Source organism: Peromyscus eremicus, chromosome 5, assembly GCF_949786415.1.
Source record: "Peromyscus eremicus chromosome 5, PerEre_H2_v1, whole genome shotgun sequence".
Lineage (NCBI taxonomy): Eukaryota > Metazoa > Chordata > Mammalia > Rodentia > Cricetidae > Peromyscus > Peromyscus eremicus.
The window spans coordinates 65,657,892-65,677,418 of record NC_081420.1 but is presented as its reverse complement, the minus strand read 5'-3'; the positions used below and the strand labels follow the sequence as shown (position 1 = coordinate 65,677,418).

Genomic DNA, 19,527 nt, shown 5'->3' with positions numbered 1-19,527 from the left:
ACATGCTTCAGGCCAGGGAAAGACCCCGTCTTTAAAAAATAAGATGGGTGGCTCTTGAGAAATGGCACCTAAGGTTGTACTCTGGCCTCCATATGCAGAAAGAGTGTAAGAGCCGGAGGGGACGGAGGACACCAAGGAAGCAAGGGTCTCTAAGTCAACAGAGTCCATGCACATATGAACTCACAGGGCCTGCATGGGTCTGCACCAATTGGGATCCTAAGCTGAAAGGAGAAGTGGACACATGCCTCCATCCCTAACCCAAACACAATCTCCAATTGATAACCACTTAAAAAAGATAAATTTAGCTTTCTCCAAGGGAATCTTAACTGGAGGAACAGTAGATGGTCAACAAAAAAACAAACTCAGTGTGTCTTTGGAGGTTCCTTGTCTCATAATGTCATGTTGTCTTTATTATTATTATTATCTTATTATTTATTTATTTTATTTTAAACTTATACATATTTTCTCTCTTTCTATCCTAAAAGTCCTCTTCCATAGGGTTCCCTGAGCTCTGAGAGAGAGATTTGATGGCTGAGTGTTCTGAGGTGTCTGGTGATCTGCATGATATCTGGCTGTGGGTCTCTGTATTTGTTCCCATCTGCTGCAAGAGGAAGCTTCTGTGGTTTGACTGAGCAAGACACTGACCTATGAGTATAGCAGAATTTCATTAGGGATTATTTTATTGCTACATGCTTTTAATATTTAGTTTTACCTTAAGTGACTAGGCTATCTTGTCTTAGGTTCCTGGTCGTTCAAGCAGTGTCAGATAGGGGTTCCATCTCGTATAGTGGGCCTTAAGTCAATTAAACTTTGGTTTGTTACTCCTACAGGCTCTGTGCCACCATTGTCCTAGTGTATCTTGTAGGCAAGACACCATTGTAGGACAAAGGGTTTGTGGTTGAGTTGGTGTTTTTGTATCTCTTTTGGTAGCATGCAGTGTACCTTCTGGTACCAAAGACACCAGAGTGTACTGATGAATGCTCTATGTAAACACCAGCTTGGCTTCTCCATGTTCAATGAGTTGTGTAGGTGGTGTCTTCAGCAATGGGGCCTTGTGGTCAGTTTGTGGAGAGCAACCTACAGTCTTGGCAACAGCCTGGTTTGTTTGGGGGTTCTCATGGGAGTCTTTTGACCAACAACTCAATTAGATGTAGCCCATTGTAGGCACTGGAGGCTTCATTAGGTGACAAGACATGACCAGTTGGGGCTCTGTCTCCCCTATTACTTGGTGATTTCATTTAGATTGCTTTTATATAGGTATATATTTTAGGAAGCTTCTACTGTATTAGGTTTTCATATCATCACTCAAATGGCCCTTAATTTTCGCTGTCTCTCCCTGTATTCCTTCCATTTTCCTTATCTTCCCTACCCGTCCTCCTGTCCCAGTCCCCTGTCCCTGGTCCGTCCATAGCTATCTCTTCTGTTTCCCAGCCATTCTGACAGGTGTAAGATGTAATCTCAAAGTAGTTTTTTTTTTTTTCAGACAGACTATTGCAGTCTTGTTTTGTTTTTGTTTGTTTGTTTCGGTGTTTTTGTTTTTATTTTTTGAGACAGAGTTTCTCTGTGTAGCCTTGGCTGTCCTGGAACTTGCTTTATAAACCAAGCTGGCCTTGAACTCGCAGAGATACACCTGTCCCTGTGCCCCCCCCCAGTTCTGGGATTAAAGGTATACACTACCACTGCCCAGCTCAAAGTAATTTTGATTTTCATTTCCCTGATGATTTAAGATGTTGAACATTTCTTTAAGTGTTTCTCAGCCATTTGCATTTCCTCTATTGAGAATTCTTAGCTTAGATCTATACTCCAGTGTTTAATTTTTTTTATTGTTTTTTTTGATAGATTTTTAAGTTCTTTATGTCTTTTGGATATTAGGCCTCAATCAATGTGTAGTTGTTAAAAATCTTTTCCCATTCTGTGTTCTGTTGTTTTGTCCAGATGTTGGTCTTAAAGGGGCTGGTAAATGTCCTTTTTAGGGCTGACCACTCAGCTGTCCCTTATGCTCGGCATCTTAAACAACTACTATTCTATGCGTTCACCACTGTCATTGCAGAGTGAAGCTTCTCTGATTAAGGCAGAGTAGCATTGTCTATGAGTGTAAATGTTTATGGTTAGAAGACAGTTTGATGCCACATTGTTAGTTAAACAAGTAGAATATGTTGCCCCCTGAGTAGTGTAGGACTTATGATCTCCCCAGCCAGTGGTTGTCACCAGATATATAGTTCCGTGATTTCCTCCCGTGGATCTTGCCCCACATCCAATCAAAGAGTAGTTGGTTGCTCCCACAACTGTGATCCCACTATTTGCATTGTGGGCACATGTTGGCTGGCGGATTGGCATTATAGTTCATAGAGTTCACAGCTGAGTAAGTCTATGGATGCTTTTTGTCTCCCAGTGACCATGAAATCTAGCCAACAGGTTCATTAATAAGTTTGCTTTGTTTAGATCCCACAACTCTGAATTATCTTAGTCTGATCCTCTGGGAGCTATTTGAGAACTCTTAGCTATACGCATCATGCAAACTAATTTTTGCCTATAAATATGCAAATTATCTTACCCCTTTCTAACCAGCTTTACCTCCACACATTCATCTCAATCTTCTTGATTTATAAATGTGTTCATACTATGGATTCTTCCTTTAACTGGGTCCCTTATGAGCAAAGTCAAATCTTTAGTGTATATCATTTTATATATGTACAACGGCTCTGAATTTATAATTCTGAAAACTGTCTTTCCATAATGGGAATGTTTGAGAATGTGTCTTGATAACTGATTTAATAGTCGAGGGGTGGCTAATTAATCTTCATTGATGGTAAATGGAAACAGATAAGAGCCAAGTAAACAGAGATGATCTGCAGAATATTTTACAATTTAGGTTGCCAGCAGTGTTCACGTTTAAAAGAATAAGTCACTATCTATGTTGTCATTTTAAAAGCAGCTCCGGTATTTTGAATTAAATGCACAGATTCATGGTTTCTTCAAATTAATACGATTATGGAAAATAGCTGGCTCTCATGCTGCTGATCAGATGGTATGTGTGCATTTAGTTGCTTGTCCTCCTCAGCAGATGGCTTGCTCCAAGGCAGCAGTGCCGTGGCTCTGTTCACTGGAGTATCTCAAGTACCATCCTTCTCTCGGGCACATGGTGTGGACTCTACACATTAATGGTGAATGACCGAGCAAAGAGGAGGATCAGGATTTGTCCCTCATCTTCGTAGGCACTGAACCCCAATTTTATCTATTTTTGAGTATGGGCATTTCAGAAGCAACATTCATCAACACACGTCTAAGAATGATTTACAAGTCAGAGCACTACACTTTGTTAGTGGGGAGTAACCAACCACACAGTGGGCTGGGTAGTTGCTATGGGCTTCGCTGGGGGAACAGAACTAAGGGAATGAACACTTGTTATAAAAGAGTTATCAGGTTGGCTTATACCAAAGGAACCAGTTAGTCTAGCAATGGTTGTCTGTGAACTAGAGAATCCGAGAACCTAATAGCTGCTCAACCCACAACCCTGAGCCTCAGCAGTCCCATGCTGATGCTTGAAGACCTGGAGAATTCCTGATGAGCTCCTGCCTTCAGAAAAAGATGGATTCTAATGTAAGCAAAACATGGCGGCGGCGGCGGCGGCGGCGGCGGCGGCGGCAGCAGCGACCACAAAAGGATAGAAGTACTGACTAGCAAGATGCAAACAGAACAACTTCCCCCTTGCAGATCTTTGTACCTGGGCCTTCTGGAAAGGTCTATCCACTCTGGGGGTGGGGGGAATCTACTCCATTCATTTCACCCTTGCTGCAAACACCCTCACAGACCACCCAGAGCCATGTCTCTTAGTGGATTCTAGTTCCTATGGAGTTGAAAGTCAAGATCAATCATTACACTTGCTCTTCTCCTATCAGAATCCCACACGGGGGTAGGGGAGCACACCATAAGAAATTTGCTTGATGATCTTAGATTCTAACTCTACGGTGCAGAGGTAGGACCCTGGCAGTCATCATGGCCTGAGTCCCAGAGGCTGGCCATCCTGTTAGACCCCTCTGCATAGGGTTTTCTGCTAGTGGTCAGCATGCTGTCCTATCTCATCACTCTTGGATGAAGAAGGAATATTAGAAATACTTATCTAAAAAATTCATTCTTTGAGCTTTCTGTTTTTAGAAGCTATTCTCTGCCTATTATTAATGCATCCATTCCTCCGAGAGAGAAAAATTGATTAGACTTTAAGCTTTATGTTGTGGCACCCATTATGTTACCATAAATAGAGCATAGCTGCACTTGGAGTTCCTGAGAGCCTTACATGCAGATTGTTCCTTGGAATGTTTTACTTGGCTGGGGGACTGATTGCGTGATTGCATGATTACAGGTCACACTCAGAAGGTGACATTAATTCTGTGCTTTAGAGGTGTTGGTGGATGTTAAGTACCCATGACAGTATTCTGCAGATTTGTGTAACATCATTCCTTTGAGAGATATTCTCTGCATTATCAGAGTTGTACTGTTTAACTCTTGGCAAGAACCAGTGCAGTCTCCCCAGCTTTTTACCAGGTGGACTTGTAAAATGACCACTTTCAACTCAAAGATGACTTATAAAAACAGAATTTTCACAAAAGCCCAGCACCGACAGAGATAACACTGATAGGAGAAATGCTTCATTTTGTCTCTTCTCCCCCAAGTCTTATTAAAGAGTTCTTCCTCCTGACACATTCAAGCAATGAAAATGTGCCTAAAGGCTTGTTTGTTGGCACCAAGCAAACAAATTCTATTATTAAGTAATAAAGGCGGTCAGAATTCATGGTATTAGACTTGCAGGGAATGGAGAGAAAGGGAAATTTGTATCCTTTAGTGGTTAGCAAACTGCCACTAAACTCACAGTCAAAGGCCAGCCAGCTAGGTGGCTGATGTTTTCGATATCCCACTCAGGAGTGGGCTACATGTCCCAAGGGGGAAGATTTGGAGCAGAGAAGTGGCATGATCCGATCAAGTGTCCGTGTGAGACAGCCCACTCTGGGGCAATGAGAATAAATGGGGGGAAAGAGGCCTGTGGAGAGAGTTAGGGAGAGCAGGTAGGTTGCAAAGGATGGAGACCCAGAGGCAATGTACAGGACAACAGCTGTAGCTGAATGCCAGTCATGACTTTAAAGTCATATCAGAAAACGAGTGACAGGCAATACCAAGACATACAGAACGACCCAGAAAAGAAGCTGCAGAAGGGCCCTGACTGGGCAGAACTGGATACTGCTCTAGGTTGTAAAGTGAAGGAGAAGCACTGTGGTCTCCTTTGACTTAGTGATGCTCTCTGAGAGCCAGTTGGTGAATTTATAAATAGGGAAGATTAGAAAAGGCAATAAAGCGAAGGGAATGCCAAAGTGAGTTATTTTGCTTTTGATTTTGAGACAGGAGTGAATTGATGATGGCAATGGTAGAGAGCAAGAGGGTAAGGATGCTTTCAGAAGGAGCAGTAGGGAAGGACCTGATCTCAGAGAAGACATAGAGGGGTGGGGTGGGAGGTGTGTTATCATATGTGAGACAGGAGGCCTTTTTTTTCAGATGGAAGGTCAGGACTGACAGCTATGGATTAATCACACCCAGCAGCACTGTGTCCTCTGAACAGACAGCATGATTGAGTGAGATGTTAGAAGGGCAGTGAATGGTCAAGACAGTAGGAGAACTGAATGTGTAGAGTGGCCACTGAGAGAACTGGGGCTTGAAATAGAATTGTTAAGGCCTATAGAAGGCCTAGCAAATTGGATGCCATGGATTTATCAAGTCACCAGCCCTATGGGCATCAGGTCTAGGGATATCTATGGTTGGAGCTGTATTTCTTCAGTCACTTACTTTGCAAGGTGTGAGGGGATATCAGTGGAGATAGGAGTCAAGGGAACTGGCAAAATGTGACAGATATGCTAAATGCTATGTGAGACGTATAGCGAGACAGGCTTGCACAGAGGCAGGTGAGCAGCAAAGGCCATCTTGCAGAGGAGCATTGTCGAGGAGGACCATTGTAGTTGTCTCAGCTTGTTGGTCTGGGAAGCTTTACAAACCAAATTAGTCTCCATGTTCTAGCACATCTCCAGGGAGAGAATCACTGTGCTAGCCAGGACATGTCTCTCTGGTGGTGGAGGGGGTGGCATGGCAGAGATGCTTGCTGTGGAGTTTGGTCATGAATATATAAGCCTGTAATTTTCTGTTTGAGATACTTGAGTAAGAAGTTTTCATCAGAGCATTACAATGAACTGGAATTAAACAGCAGTAATAAGACTTGGAGGGGACAGAAACAGAAGTCATACTTAGAGCCTGCAGAATCTCCCCTTGAGGTCTGAGGTGGTTTAGACAGTGCCTCTGAATTCTGTTCCTCTTTCTTTCTCCTCACCAGCAGCTCAGACCACACTGTGAACTGGTGCCAGGTGGACATCTCCTTATTCATCTCCTAAACTGAGATCCTTGTAGAGGACTCTGATGCCATTTGCTTCTGTGGCTCGCCATAGCCAGGACTGCTTTCACCTCCACCCTTATTGATACCAGTCCTTAGGATTGGACTCTTCTGAGCAGGTCTCTGGGTTGGGGAGCAGCTTACACATCAGCCCTGCCTGGACTCATGGCTTGTTTGACCAGATGCTTCTGACTCAGAGCCTTTGGAGTTCCTACTTTTTCATCTTGACTGCTCTCCTCCTCTGTTCCCTTTGACTTATCCGAAAGTTGCCTGCCAATCAGATGTTAAAGGGCGCTTACCATCACATCCCTTTTGGGCTGCATGCCACTACCTAAGATGGAATCTGTCATCCAGCCATGAGTTTTTCACCTCAGAGCTTAGAAGGCCTTTGTTCCCTTCCTCCAGAGTGTCTTAGAAAGGTGGAGAAAAGGAAGAAATTGAAGGTTTTCAGTGAAATCTTCATTCAGAGACAGAGAGACACAGAAGGCGAAGGGATCTAGAAGGCTCCCTGTCTGTTCTCTGGGGATTGAGGGACTGCCTGCAAACAGAGGTGTCTGTAGCCCCAGTGGTGATCAGAATAATTGGCCTGAACTGAGTGGCCTGAGGATAGAGTTCAGTGATGAATTTAGAGCAAGAAGACAACAGTTATTTATTGGCTTCTGTGTGTCAGATGTTCTCCTACATACCCCACTTAATCCATTTAGCTACTTTACTGGGAAGAATTAAGAAAGAGAAACTCACAGGCTGAAGGCTAAGGCCAAAGTGAAGCCCATAAGGCAAGGTCAGCCGCACTAACTCCAAAGACCTTGTTGGCTTCTCCAGACCCCATCCTGTCGTCTCCACTATGCATCAGGTACTCTCATCTGATTTGTATGCAACCTGCCTGGTCTGTAGCTGAGCAAAGCTAGTTTGTTTTTATTAAGATAGATACTCTCCAGTTTAAGGAAAGGTGTATGAGACAGTTCTGCTGGCACCTGGTTGTCACCGTTCCACAATTGAACATTACAAAGCCATCGTAATTTAAAGCATCGCTGACTGGGTAATTCACTTCATTAACGGTGCTGCCTGAAGAAAACACACTACAAATTAGAAATAAACAAATGCCTGTGAGTGCGATAATACATGGGGATTGCACAGGAAGTCCTGTTAGGGAAAGAGTGGAGGAGGGGGAGTGGTGGGAGAAGGAAGGTCAGACAACGACTTAGGGGAGTCAGTTCTCTCCTTCCACCCCGTATTCCAAGAACTGAAGTCAGGTCACCAGGCTTGGAGCCATCTTGCTGGCCCTCAGAGAGACTTTGCGAGCCCACAGGTAACCCACACCCAGTAGTTTCAGAATGCACCTTTGAGAAATATTGTAGAGTTAGTCCTGAATCTATTTTGCTCTTCTCTTTACCTGCATGCCCCCTTCTCTCTCGCCTCGCATACCCAGGGGCTAAAGAAGTGCAGTCTGTCTTGTCTTTGTCCAGATCTTAAACCTGTTTGCTTGGCTCCCCGCTGGTTGACTCAGATACAGTGTGTCTCCATTGAACACTGTGTCCATGACCGTCACTGTGTCTAAGAGTGAGTCAGCTAACATGCTGGTGTCCATGAGAGTCTTTTATTTCTGAGAGTCAATTGAACAACATGCGTGTGTCCGTGAGGCTCCTCGTGTGCTAGAGTCCATTTTCTTTGTCCTATGCTGGTTTTTAGTCTGCTTATAGCCTACCTCTGATTTTCTGAGTTCATAAAAGCAAGCATGTGGGACTCGGGACAACATTCAGAGGCCAGCTCCACCTGTGTTCTTCATGGAGCAAACATTAATTTCCTGTGTCTCTGAGCTTCTTATCCAAGACAGCTATTTTTTTTTTAAAAAAAGGCTATTTACATACAGTGATTAAAACCACTCAGTAGTGTCTTCATTAAAGCTACTAACCTGAAAATGCAAAAAAAATAAAAATAAAAAATAAATGGAAATACAATGCCTTCAACATGGGTTTCTTTTCAGTTTGGCTTTACTATGTAATTTTTTAAAAATTTAGACCCATCAGAGGTGAAAATATCAATTCCCTTTTCCAGTGAGAAATTCGATAATGAAATGAAAACCAGACTTCGTTTGGATATATACCTTATCAATGAAATCTGATTTTTGTTAATAATATCTTACATACTTTCGTTTTAAATCAGTCTTTTTTTTTCATTCTCTTTCATGAAACAGCACATATCTGGAGGAGAAGTCAACTCAGCTGACAGAGAAATGCAAAAATCTGCAATCTGACTTGAAGTCTTTATTTAACAAAACGAGACGGTAAGTTCCACTCTTCACATTCAATTTTAAGTAAGTATTTTGTATTCAAAGCATTCCGAAGCATATTTGAAATCATTTGGAAAATAAGGTTGTGCTCACTGCAGGATTGTTGGCTCTGAGAATGTCCCCTTGTTGAGGAGGATGGGGGAGGGATGACCTGTGCAGAGCAAGGTCGTCCCCTGGCTGTAGGACTCAGCTTATCTGTCCCAGAGCCACATTTATTATGCACTATGTATTCCAGCGGAAATTTAAAGCCTGTACACCCTTCTGAATTTGATGTGTGGTTGAGGCATTATCCTGGGAAAATGCTCACTTGAACAAAATTTTGCTTACAACTTCAAGTTCATGGTTTACCTCTGGCCCCAGCTGTGGCTCACCCATCACTCACTGACTGGAGCTTACAATCTCCCATTTTCAATAATCTACTACATCCTCTTCTTCAAACCAGGGAACGGGCAAATCAAGATCTCTACACTTGATGCATGGAAGAGGCATTGGTGGCCTGAGATTCTGGTATCAGGGTCACTGCTTGGATCATAGCTGGAGAGACTAGCAGTGTTGGACTGAGGTTCTGTGTGTGAAGCTTGGAGTTGGGTTGTGCTTGTAATTCCCCTTAAGGAGGCTGGATATTTATATCTCAAGTGGTAGGGGCTTGTTTAACACATACAAGCCCTAGGTTCAATCCCAGTACTGCCAAAAAGAAAACGAAGCGTGTGTGTGTGTGTGTGTGTGTGTGTGTGTGTGTGTGTGTGTGTAGGGGGAAACCTTCCTGAAAGGACATGTTCTAAGTTTCATTTTGCTATGTGCTTAGCTGATAGGGTGGTGGGGGCGGGGGAGGGGGATAGTAACAAGTAAGAGATGGAGCTGATTTCCTCCCAGGAATCTGTTCCAGGGAGACTGACCCAGAGTCCGTCATCATGCTTTCCTTCCATTCTTTATGTTAATACCCCCCTTACTTTTCAGTTACAAAACTGGTGCTGGGAGAGGAAGGCGTTGAGCAGGTAATCCACTTTCTCTCTTTCCTGAGTGTGTGGGAGACTGACCTGAGCAGAGAAGCCAAGACAGGTGGCCTGGTCCAGCCTGCTTTACAACTGCACCTTGGAACAAACCAGTTTAGGACTTTTACTTAATACATTGAGCTCTCCAGCAGGCTGCTTCCTGACTAAGGTAGAGCTGAGTGTTTAACCAGGATCCAGGAGACAGGACCGTTGGAAAATGCTGTGCAGGCTGTGCACTTTCCTGGGTATAACAGGGGGATGTTTCACAATGGTGCCTGCTTTGTGAAGACTCTCGGGTACCTCACATAGAAACCTCATTGACTGTTCTAGACCAGGTCTACCGGGGGAAGGCACGACCAACATGGTAACCCTTGATGTCCCATGTGTCTCTTTGTTTTTTCTGAGCCTCCTGACTATCAAGATCCTTGAAATTATTAGAAAGTGTAACAATGTTAGTGAGCTCTGAGTTGAGTTGATCTGGTTGGACATCCTAATCTTGTACAAAGGATGGACTATTAGTGACTTACCCTCTTTCTGTTCTGATCCAGATGAGTGCTAAGGTTCCTGGAGAAATTGCCCGTGCTGTGTGGGCCCCAAGCCACACCCAATGCTGATGCTCTGCTCGCCCATAATAGCTCCTCAGTTTTCGGCTATCTTTGTTCAGAAAGGTGGACCTACCCAGTCTTCATCAGCAGAATCTGGGATCTTTTACTGTTTGTGTGTTTGTTGGATTTGAACATGTGGGAACATGCATAAGAAATCAAGAAGCAGGGGGAAGGATAAAGAGCACTCTCCATGCACAGCCATTCCAGGTTCCCAGGTCACATCACTGGCCAAAAGAGGAACATGACTTTATGACTGTCTCCCCACTCCCTGTATCTATCTCCCTTGTCTCTCTCTGTCTCTCTCTGAATCTCTTGTCTCTCTCTCCCTCTTTCCCTCCTCCGTCCCTCCCTCCCTCCCTCCTTCCTCATTACCCTCTCCCTTCCTATCAACCCAGTGATACGTTGTTAATAGTCCCTGCAATCTGCCCTCACCCTTGAGAGCAGTCCCTTCTATAACTCTTTAAATTACACAGTTTGAATTCTCTGTGGGTCCCGCAGTGGCCTGAGCTTACTGCAGACTGCTTGGAACACCTGTGTCAAGACTTCTCACCCTGTGCCGTCCCCTCACTAGACTCAGAGTGGCTTCTGCCTTGTAGATGACACTTCACATCTGTTTTGATCCTGTCGGACCTGTTGTGTTGTTTTGGGGCCTGTGAATGTTACCAGGCTTTGGTCTAGTATTTCCAGAGAGACTCCCAATTCTAAACCTTTTGTAGTTCCCGTCACATAGCAGGCACATGAGGCCAAGAAACAAGAAAACTGGAAGAAGAAAACATGGTTCTTTGCTCCAGCATGCCCTGTGGAAATCTGTGTACGCCTTTCCTCAAATACATGTCAGCATATGGCCCTCGCCTCTCACTGTCTTTCTCGCTGATGTTGTCCAGTGTTACTTCTTAAAGTCCCCAGCGGAAGGATGGTCCCTCTCTGCACATCCTGGCAAAGTACTGAGTCAGCATGGGGGAAGTTCTCTAATATTCTGACCTGAGGTCAGGGAACTAACACCTCTGGGTGTGCTAGGACAGAGCAGTCAACTGCAGCATGCTAATGAGAGTGACTGGACACATGCTCTCCTGTGCCTTTTCTCAGTCTTAATGGCAAGACCTTTCCTAGCTGCTCTTCTGGGGCTTGCCTTCCCATTACACACACACAATTTTCAACTAGCCCATATAATTAGCCTGCACTAGGATTCTGTACAGCAGAGGTCTAGGGAGAGCAGGCACAAAGGGCCCACTGCTAGGAAAGCGTTATTCTTGCACACAGGAGACTAATGGTTTTTTTTTTTCAGTTGTATTGTCTATTGTCAGGAATTGTGCATTCTACAACCAGGGGACAATTAGGGAACTTGCAGGGGACAATTGGGAAAGCTATTCAGTGTATGGTGATAAAAAAAAAGCAATTTCATTTTCTTAGAAATAATTATTTAGCCCTGTTTTTGTCATGGTCTGTTAAAGACTTAGAATTTTCTCTTTCATCAGGCAATTTGTCCCTTTCAGGTTGCTAAAATAGGGTTTAGGAGGCAGAGTTACAGTGGGAGGGAAAAAGCACTCTTTATTTTCTGCCTAGTGTTGACTACATTTTTGAATAAAAGAACAATTAAGCAGTAGAATTAGGATAATCAGTAGAATGAGTCTTATGCATGGCAATTTCTCTCTGTCTCTGTGTCTCTCTCTCTGTGTCTCTCTCTGTCTCTGTCTCTCTCTGTGTTATATTTATATGTACTTGTTAATGAGGTTATGTGGACATGTGCATGCATTTGTGTGCTTGTCCCTGAAGGCCAGAGGTGGATGTTGAATGTCTTGTCAATCACTCTCCATCCTCAGCCTGAGACAAGGTCTCTCACTGAACCCAAAGCTCATCAACTTTGCTAGCCAATTTGGCTGGCTATTGTGCTTCAAGAATATGTCTATTTCCTCCTCTTCCTGCAACTGGGGTTCAGGCATACAACAGCTCTCCTGCTTTTTAGGGGGATTCTGGGGACCAACCACACTGTGGCCCTCATGCTTACACAGCAGGCATTTTACCTACATCCCCAACCCCAAGATTCTTTATTCGCTGTTTAAAACCATGAGCTCCAAGGTGAGCATGGCATTGTTTTTAGTTCTGTCTCTCATGCCTATACATGAATTAGTTGCTTCATAAACATTTATGGAATAAGTAAATTAATTAAGTCTGCAAAAATAACTACTATACCATATAATCTATAAATATTAAAAATTAATCACTCAAACCAGAAGTTTTAACTCTTTTGATGCCAATTTTCCTTTCTGTGGCTCTTCTCATTATTTTGGGTTTGTGCCTTTTTTGGGGTTGATTTTCTAACTGATCCATTGCCCCTGACTGCCTCCAGGTTTCTCCAGTATAATCCTTTTCACTGGGTTTTCTACCAGGTAGAAATATTAAACTGTAATAAAAATACAATCTTATCATTGCTAGTTTTCCCATTTCTCATTACGGCAAACATTATTTACATATCTTTTGCTCATATGTCTAGAAAAGATGGTGGTATGGATATCCAAGCTGTCCACTGTTTTTCTGACTCTGTTGTTATTAGTCAGATTTTCTTTGTTGTAACCAGTACCAAAGACAAATGAACTTAAGAAGAGAAAAAGAATTCTGGGGCCACAGTTGTAGATGTTCCTGTTAGATCCTATTAGACAGATACAAAGCATTTAGGCCTCTGGTGGGAAAGCAGCATGTTGTGGCAAAGCAAAACTGTTTCCGACATGGCTGGAATGCAAAGTCACAGAGAATCTCAGAGTTCTCTTCAAAGGCTCATCTCCAGTAACCGAAATCTTCCTACCAGGCTCCACCAGGAAAGGTTCTAGCATTCTCAAGAGTGCCAAGCTGGGGACTGAGCCTTTCATGTTTAAGTTTTGAAGGATATTTAACATCCAAGCGCTAACAATTTTTGAACTTTATCTTCTTTGTGGGTCTACAACTCCCTCTACAAATTATAGTTATGTTTATTTAGTTTCCATTGTTTGGCCAGAATGATGAACTACTCTAGTGAAATCTCTCGGAACGCAATGTCTTAATGCAAACTTCTATTTGCCAACTCACAGTGTTCAATATTCCTTCCTGATGAGGAAGACTCCCTTGGGAGTCTTCCCCCTGAATACTGACTCAGTGATTCTGATAGTTACCTCTATTAGGCAGTGCCCTAGAAAGACAAAGGAAAATCCTGTATTCTATACCGCTTACAGGAGACTCCAGTTATACTCACATTCTACTGACTGCTTTAAGTCAAGAAACAGTGAATGGGTTTGATGTGGGGTTGGTGTTTGGGATGTAGTTAGTGTCTGTCTAGGCAGCTGCTTGCAACAAAAACTTGACACTCTAGAAGGAGACTACTGTCAGCGGATGTCAACCAGGCATCTCTACTCCATATATTTCCAGTAGCTTTACCATTCTGATTATCCTAGTAATTATAGGCCTTGTCTTAGTTAGGGTTTCTATTGCTGCAATGAAACACCATGACCAAAAGCAAGTTGGGGACAAAAGAGTTTATTTGGCTTACACTTCCCTATCACTGCTCATCAACAAAGGAAGTCAGAACAGGAACTCAAACAGGGCAAGGAAGCTGGAGGCAGGAGCTGATCCAGAGGCCATGGAGGAGTGCTGCTTACTGGCTTGCTCAACATTGCTTACTTAGCCTGCTTTCCTATAGAACCAAAGACCACCAGCCCGGGGATGGCACCACTCACGATGGGCTGGGCCTCCTTCTATCAATCACTAATTAAGAAAAGACCTTATAGCCAGATCTTATGGGCACATTTTCCTAATTGAGATTCCTTCCTCTCAGATGACTTTATCTTGTGTCAAGTTGACATAAAACTACCCAGCACAGGCCTCCTAAGGTGTCTCTTCAAATGAAAAGATCTAGTTCTTATAAGCAATAGCTTAGGCTGAGGATGTGGCTCATCAATAGACTGCTTACCTATCATGCACAAGAGGCTCTGGGTTTGATTCTAGTACCACATAAAATTGTGAGTAGTGGTTGTAATCTCAGCACTTGGGAGACAGAAACAGGAGAATCCAAAGTTCAAGATTCTCCTCAGCTCTGTAGGAAGTTTGAGGCCAGCCTGGGCTAGAGACCCTGTCTCAAAAATAAAAAGAGAAAAGAAAAGAAAAAAAGAAAACCAACCTGGAGATATGGCTAAGTGGTTAAAAGCACTATCTGCTCTTCCAGAAGGCCCTGGTTCAATCCCCAGGAACCACACAATGACTCACAACTGTTTGTAATTCCAATCCCAGGGGATCCAACACCTTTGTCTGACCCCCAAGGGCACTGTACACGTGAGGAACACAGACATACATGCAGGCAAAATAACCCTTACACACAAATAATGAAATAAAAATTTTTAAAGCAAGGTAAAAGTGTAACAAGAATCTTGTACATCTTTTGACTTCTTGAGCATTTTATGTGGCATCTCTGGTGAGAGGATTAGTGGTCCTCCTCAGAAGTAATTGTAAGCCACTGCCTTGTAACTTTCTGCAAAATCATCAAAGCATGAAAGACCCACTTTGTATTCAGACAGTTTTCTGGGGTAAGGTACAATGCTCAGAATTATGATTCAGAACTTCTGTCTGGCACTGCTGGGCTGTGACTGGACCATAGACTACCTAGTCAGTGTATACGTTATTCTTGTATGCCATTCCATTTTCAATTACAATAGAATTTTCCGAAGGATATCACCTTCGTGGGACAGCATCAAAGTGTTTGTTAAGGAGGTTCTGCACTGCAGGGTGAAATGTGAAGGGGATTGAAGACTGCCCCTAAAACGTTGTCATTCTTTATTACCCTGGAGAGAACAACATGACCTGAATTACTGTGTGAAAAGAGATGGTGTAAATTACAGCAGACCAGCCAGAGTGTGAGCATTCCACTTGACAGCCTGCTAACAAAGCAAGGATTCCTGAATCTCAAGTTGTCTGGGGGAAAGAAATATTTTTTTAGTCATATGCAAGATCTTTAAAATGACTTGTATCCCTTCAACTTTAGAGCCATGATGACTTTGAAGGTGGCATACACAATTTTGTCTCTCTGCTCTTCTCTGACCTTTTAAACTGATCCTTTCTGGTTAGCTTTTAAGGACCCCAACATCTAGCATGCCTTCTTGTTATTGGTGAAGAGAATTAGATCAGAAAACAGCAAGTGAAGACCAAAAAGCCTGTCAACAAACAGAAAATAAGATTCACATCTTAAGAGACTGGAGAGATGGCTCAGGGGCTAAGAGTGCTTGCTGATCCTTCAGAGGACCCCAGTGTTGTTCCCAGCACCCACGTTGAGCAGCTTACAACAGCCTGTCACTCCAGCTACAGAGGATCTAATGCCCTCTTTTGGCTTCTGCAGACACCTGCACATGTGTGGGATGCACACAAAAAGAGATCCATATTTTACATTTCTCCCAGAGACCAAAGCAAGGGCTGCTCCTGCTGATATCAAAATTTAAGTTGGGAGGCACACAAACTGATATTGAATTCTGTGACAGCTTTCTTCATTTTTAACAAAACATATTTCTTCAACCCTCTTAAAAGGGTGTTTAATGATACCTTGCACCTTAATGGGCTTAAGAGAATGAACAGCTGGAGAGCTTGAAGCAATAATTTCTTAAGTTCTTCTAACCAATACACAATGTTTGGTTTTAGTACATTGCTTATCTTTTGAGGAAATCTGACTCCCTAAGGTTAAAAAGAAGGAAAAATGGGATTATGACTTATTCAAAATCAGCTGACCTAGTCAAGGAAGGGTGAAAATAAGATCTCTCTCTTTGTCCCTCCCCTGGCCCCGTGTGTGTGTGTGTGTGTGTGTGTGTGTGTGTGTGTGTGTGTGTGTGTGTGTTTGTGTGTATGTGGATGTATGTGTGTGTGTGTATGTGTGAGTGTATGTGTGTGTGTGTGTGTGTGTGTGTGTGTGTGTGTGTGTGTGAGAGAGAGAGAGAGAGAGAGAGAGAGAGAGAGAGAGAGAGAGAGAATTCTTGATTTTGAAAGATAACCGTCACAATCCCAAATTCCTTAATCAACACTCAGTCGTAGTTACTTGCTGTCATTTTCACAGTGCCAACTGTATTATTTTAAATGTTTGTTTCAAAGGAAAATGGGAAAAAATTGACTTTCTGGTTAAGGTTTATTATGTGTTCACATCAGCAATTTGATAAAAAGGCTTTAGTAGGAAGATTAGGACAATAGAAAGCATCACATGTAAAGTCACTGAGAAATAATTAGAATTACTTCCAATTTTAGAATAACTACAAAGGAAGTGGATGTTGGTTTTCAAAATCTCTCACTGAATCACTTGTGTATTACATGTGGTAGTCAGACCTCCAACACAGTTCTGAAGGTCATCTTAGTGGCACTTGCCATCCCAAGGAACCGGTAGGCTAGTGTGAGATGGGACAGGTGGTTCTCCAGATTGTGATGAAAGACTGTGGCCTCTGCTTTGCTGCCCCATGGATTGTTTGATGTTGCAGAAATCAGCTGCCATGCCATGAGTCTTAGTACGGTCCTCATGACAAGGACCTGCCACATACTATCAAGGGCTAGCATCATCTTGTCAGCCATGTGAGGGAAAGGTTTAGAAGTGGACCTTCAGTGCCAAACAATGTCTTGAGGCTGCAACCTAGTGAGAGATGATGGATAGCCACTCAGCTAGGTGGCTCACAAATTCCTGACCTATGCCATCATAGATGCTCCCATCTTAAATGACTAAACTTTGTATTAATTGACCACATACTCATGGACAACTAATTCATAATTCATTCTCAATTCATAATGCTTTTGATAATTATATTTTCATCATAATGACAACAGTTGTTATGACCCTGGTCACCAACAGTGATGACCATAACTTCCTGTTTTGTGGCTCCATGATCTTCCAGCTATTTTAAATGCTTGTGGTCATTATCCAGAGTAGATTTTTTTTATTGTAAACCCCCAAATGTGACAAATGAGCTCCAAATGATTCTTTGGCTTGCAGAACATCAGATAGTTATCATGGCTGAGCCAGGATTCATTTTTGTAGGTTCTGTTCTTAGATGTCTCTGATACCACTCATAGTGAGTAAGGATCATAATTCACAAATTTTGACAGAGAAAGGCGTTTGATTTTATAATGTGAAGCTACTCAGAAGAATTCATCCAAAACGCTATACATTTCATTTTTCATACTTATTTTACTTAAACTTCTGTAATGTAACTACACTGACATAATATTATTACCTTGTGTAGAGCTACTTTAGTTGCAACTTGGGTGATCCAGGGCCTTCTCTTGGTTAGAACATGGTTGGTGGCTAATTATTGTCATAGTTCAGAATTGATATCTGAAACTCGATGTTCGGGTCATAGATTACATTTTAATGTCAGAGACATATAGCAAATAGTATATTTCTGGCTCTATAATAGGCAGAAGGAGAAATGTTTTCAGTCTGTACCCTGTCAATATGCCTTACATTCACTTGGGAGGAGCTTTCTCAAAGCATATGTGGTTGAGAGTTTCTGAGTCAGGAGCATGTCTATAGAGACATTTTTTTTTTAATGCAGTACTAGGCTTTAAACCCAGAGTCTTAGGCTGGCAGTCTAGCACTGAGCTTCATCCACAGCTCATATCATTTTTTTCTCAGTTCGCAGTATATTAAGACAGTTAATTATTTAAACAGATATTGCAACACATTGGTTTTCCTTCTCATTTTTTTTTATTGCTGATTTCTCCTCATTTTCCCTCATATTTGACACTAAGTATGTTCTGGGCTAGGTGTGGTGGCTCATGTCTTTTAACCCCAAAATTCAGGAGGCAGAGGTAGGCAAACCTATGAGTTTGAGGCCAGCTTATCTTTATAGGGAGGTCCAGGCAAGCCAGGAAGACATACCATGGTCTGATCCTCTTTCATCTCTCTTAATTATTCTCTCTTTCACCTACTGCTCCCTTAGAGATTCTTAACAAACACAACAGAGAAATACTATTTTTGATAGTCAGATTAGATATATTTGCTTCTAATATCTTCCAATTTCACTTAAAATAAAAGTCAGCATTTTATATAGGCTACAAGTACCTTTTCTTTACAACATTTTTACATATATAAATATATTTATGATACATGTATATTTACAAATATACATATATAAAATGCACCAGTAATAGCAGAACAAAGCTATAGTATGCTAAGAAAATGGCTGGGCATAATCAGCTAATAATTAACACAATGTGTGTTTGGGTTCTTAACATTAATAATTTTATGTAATAATAATGTCACAAAAAGGGGAATGGATCCATATAGGAAGAACGTTTCTATCCATCATTGTCATAAACATAACATAAATAGGAAGCTGATTTTGTTGTTAAGATGGTAAAAATGGTTAAAATCTTTAGAATTTTCTATTAGATTAGACAAATGCCCTCAAGGCAAGAATGATATAAAGGAGTGATGCATGTACCACAAAAGAAAAGTCATCACACACAGCCAACAAGTCAAATAGCAGCTGCAAATATAACTGTAAACAGTGTCATTCCATTTGAATGGAGCAGAGATTGTCAATGTAGGATTAAAAGACACGGCACAACTGTCTATTGTTTACAAAAGACAGACATTGGACTCAAAAGATAAAATAGACTGAAATTAACAGATGATATCATCCAAACAGAAACCACATGAGAACTGGAATAGTTTTAGTGATATCAGACAAACGACATTTTTGGAGACAAGATCTCCCAATGTAGCACAGGATAGTCATAAACTAGTAATCTTCTTGCCACAGTCATCTGACCATTGTGTTCACAACCATTTTTATGGCAAAACAGTCTTTTAAAACAAAATAATGGGGTTGGGGATTTAGCTCAGTGGTAGAGCGCTTGCCTAGCAAGTGCAAGGCCCTGGGTTCGATCCTCAGCTCCCCCCCCCCAAAAAAAAATGATAATAATAATGTTAATGAATAAAGACAAAGATTTCATGATAACTGAAAGACTAGTCTCTCAGGATTGTATAATAACTACAAATATGCATCTAACAGCAGAGCATTACAGTGTAAGAAGCAAAGGTTAGGTGCATAGCCTTTATTAGAGAGCTTGCCTAGCCCAATGTGGTTCTAAGACAATGGTAATTCAACCATAGTAACTAGAGCTGGGCATGATGGCTCATGTCTGTAATATCAGCACTTTCATGGCTGAGGCAGGTGAGTTTGAAGCCAGTCTGGGTTAGACAGTGAGTTCCAGGACATTGAG

The 19,527-nt window shown here is 42.2% G+C and overlaps 1 protein-coding gene across 2 annotated transcripts in view; it reads left to right on the top strand.

Annotated features, from left to right (window-relative positions):
- The window catches only part of St8sia6 (ST8 alpha-N-acetyl-neuraminide alpha-2,8-sialyltransferase 6), a 145,560-nt gene that overhangs the window by 65,620 nt on the left and 60,413 nt on the right, over nt 1-19,527 (top strand). For both annotated transcript variants that reach the window (XM_059263609.1, XM_059263608.1), the window contains exon 3: nt 8,622-8,711. In XM_059263609.1, the coding sequence (XP_059119592.1) occupies nt 8,622-8,711 (90 nt within the window). The remainder of the gene's footprint in view (nt 1-8,621; nt 8,712-19,527) is intronic.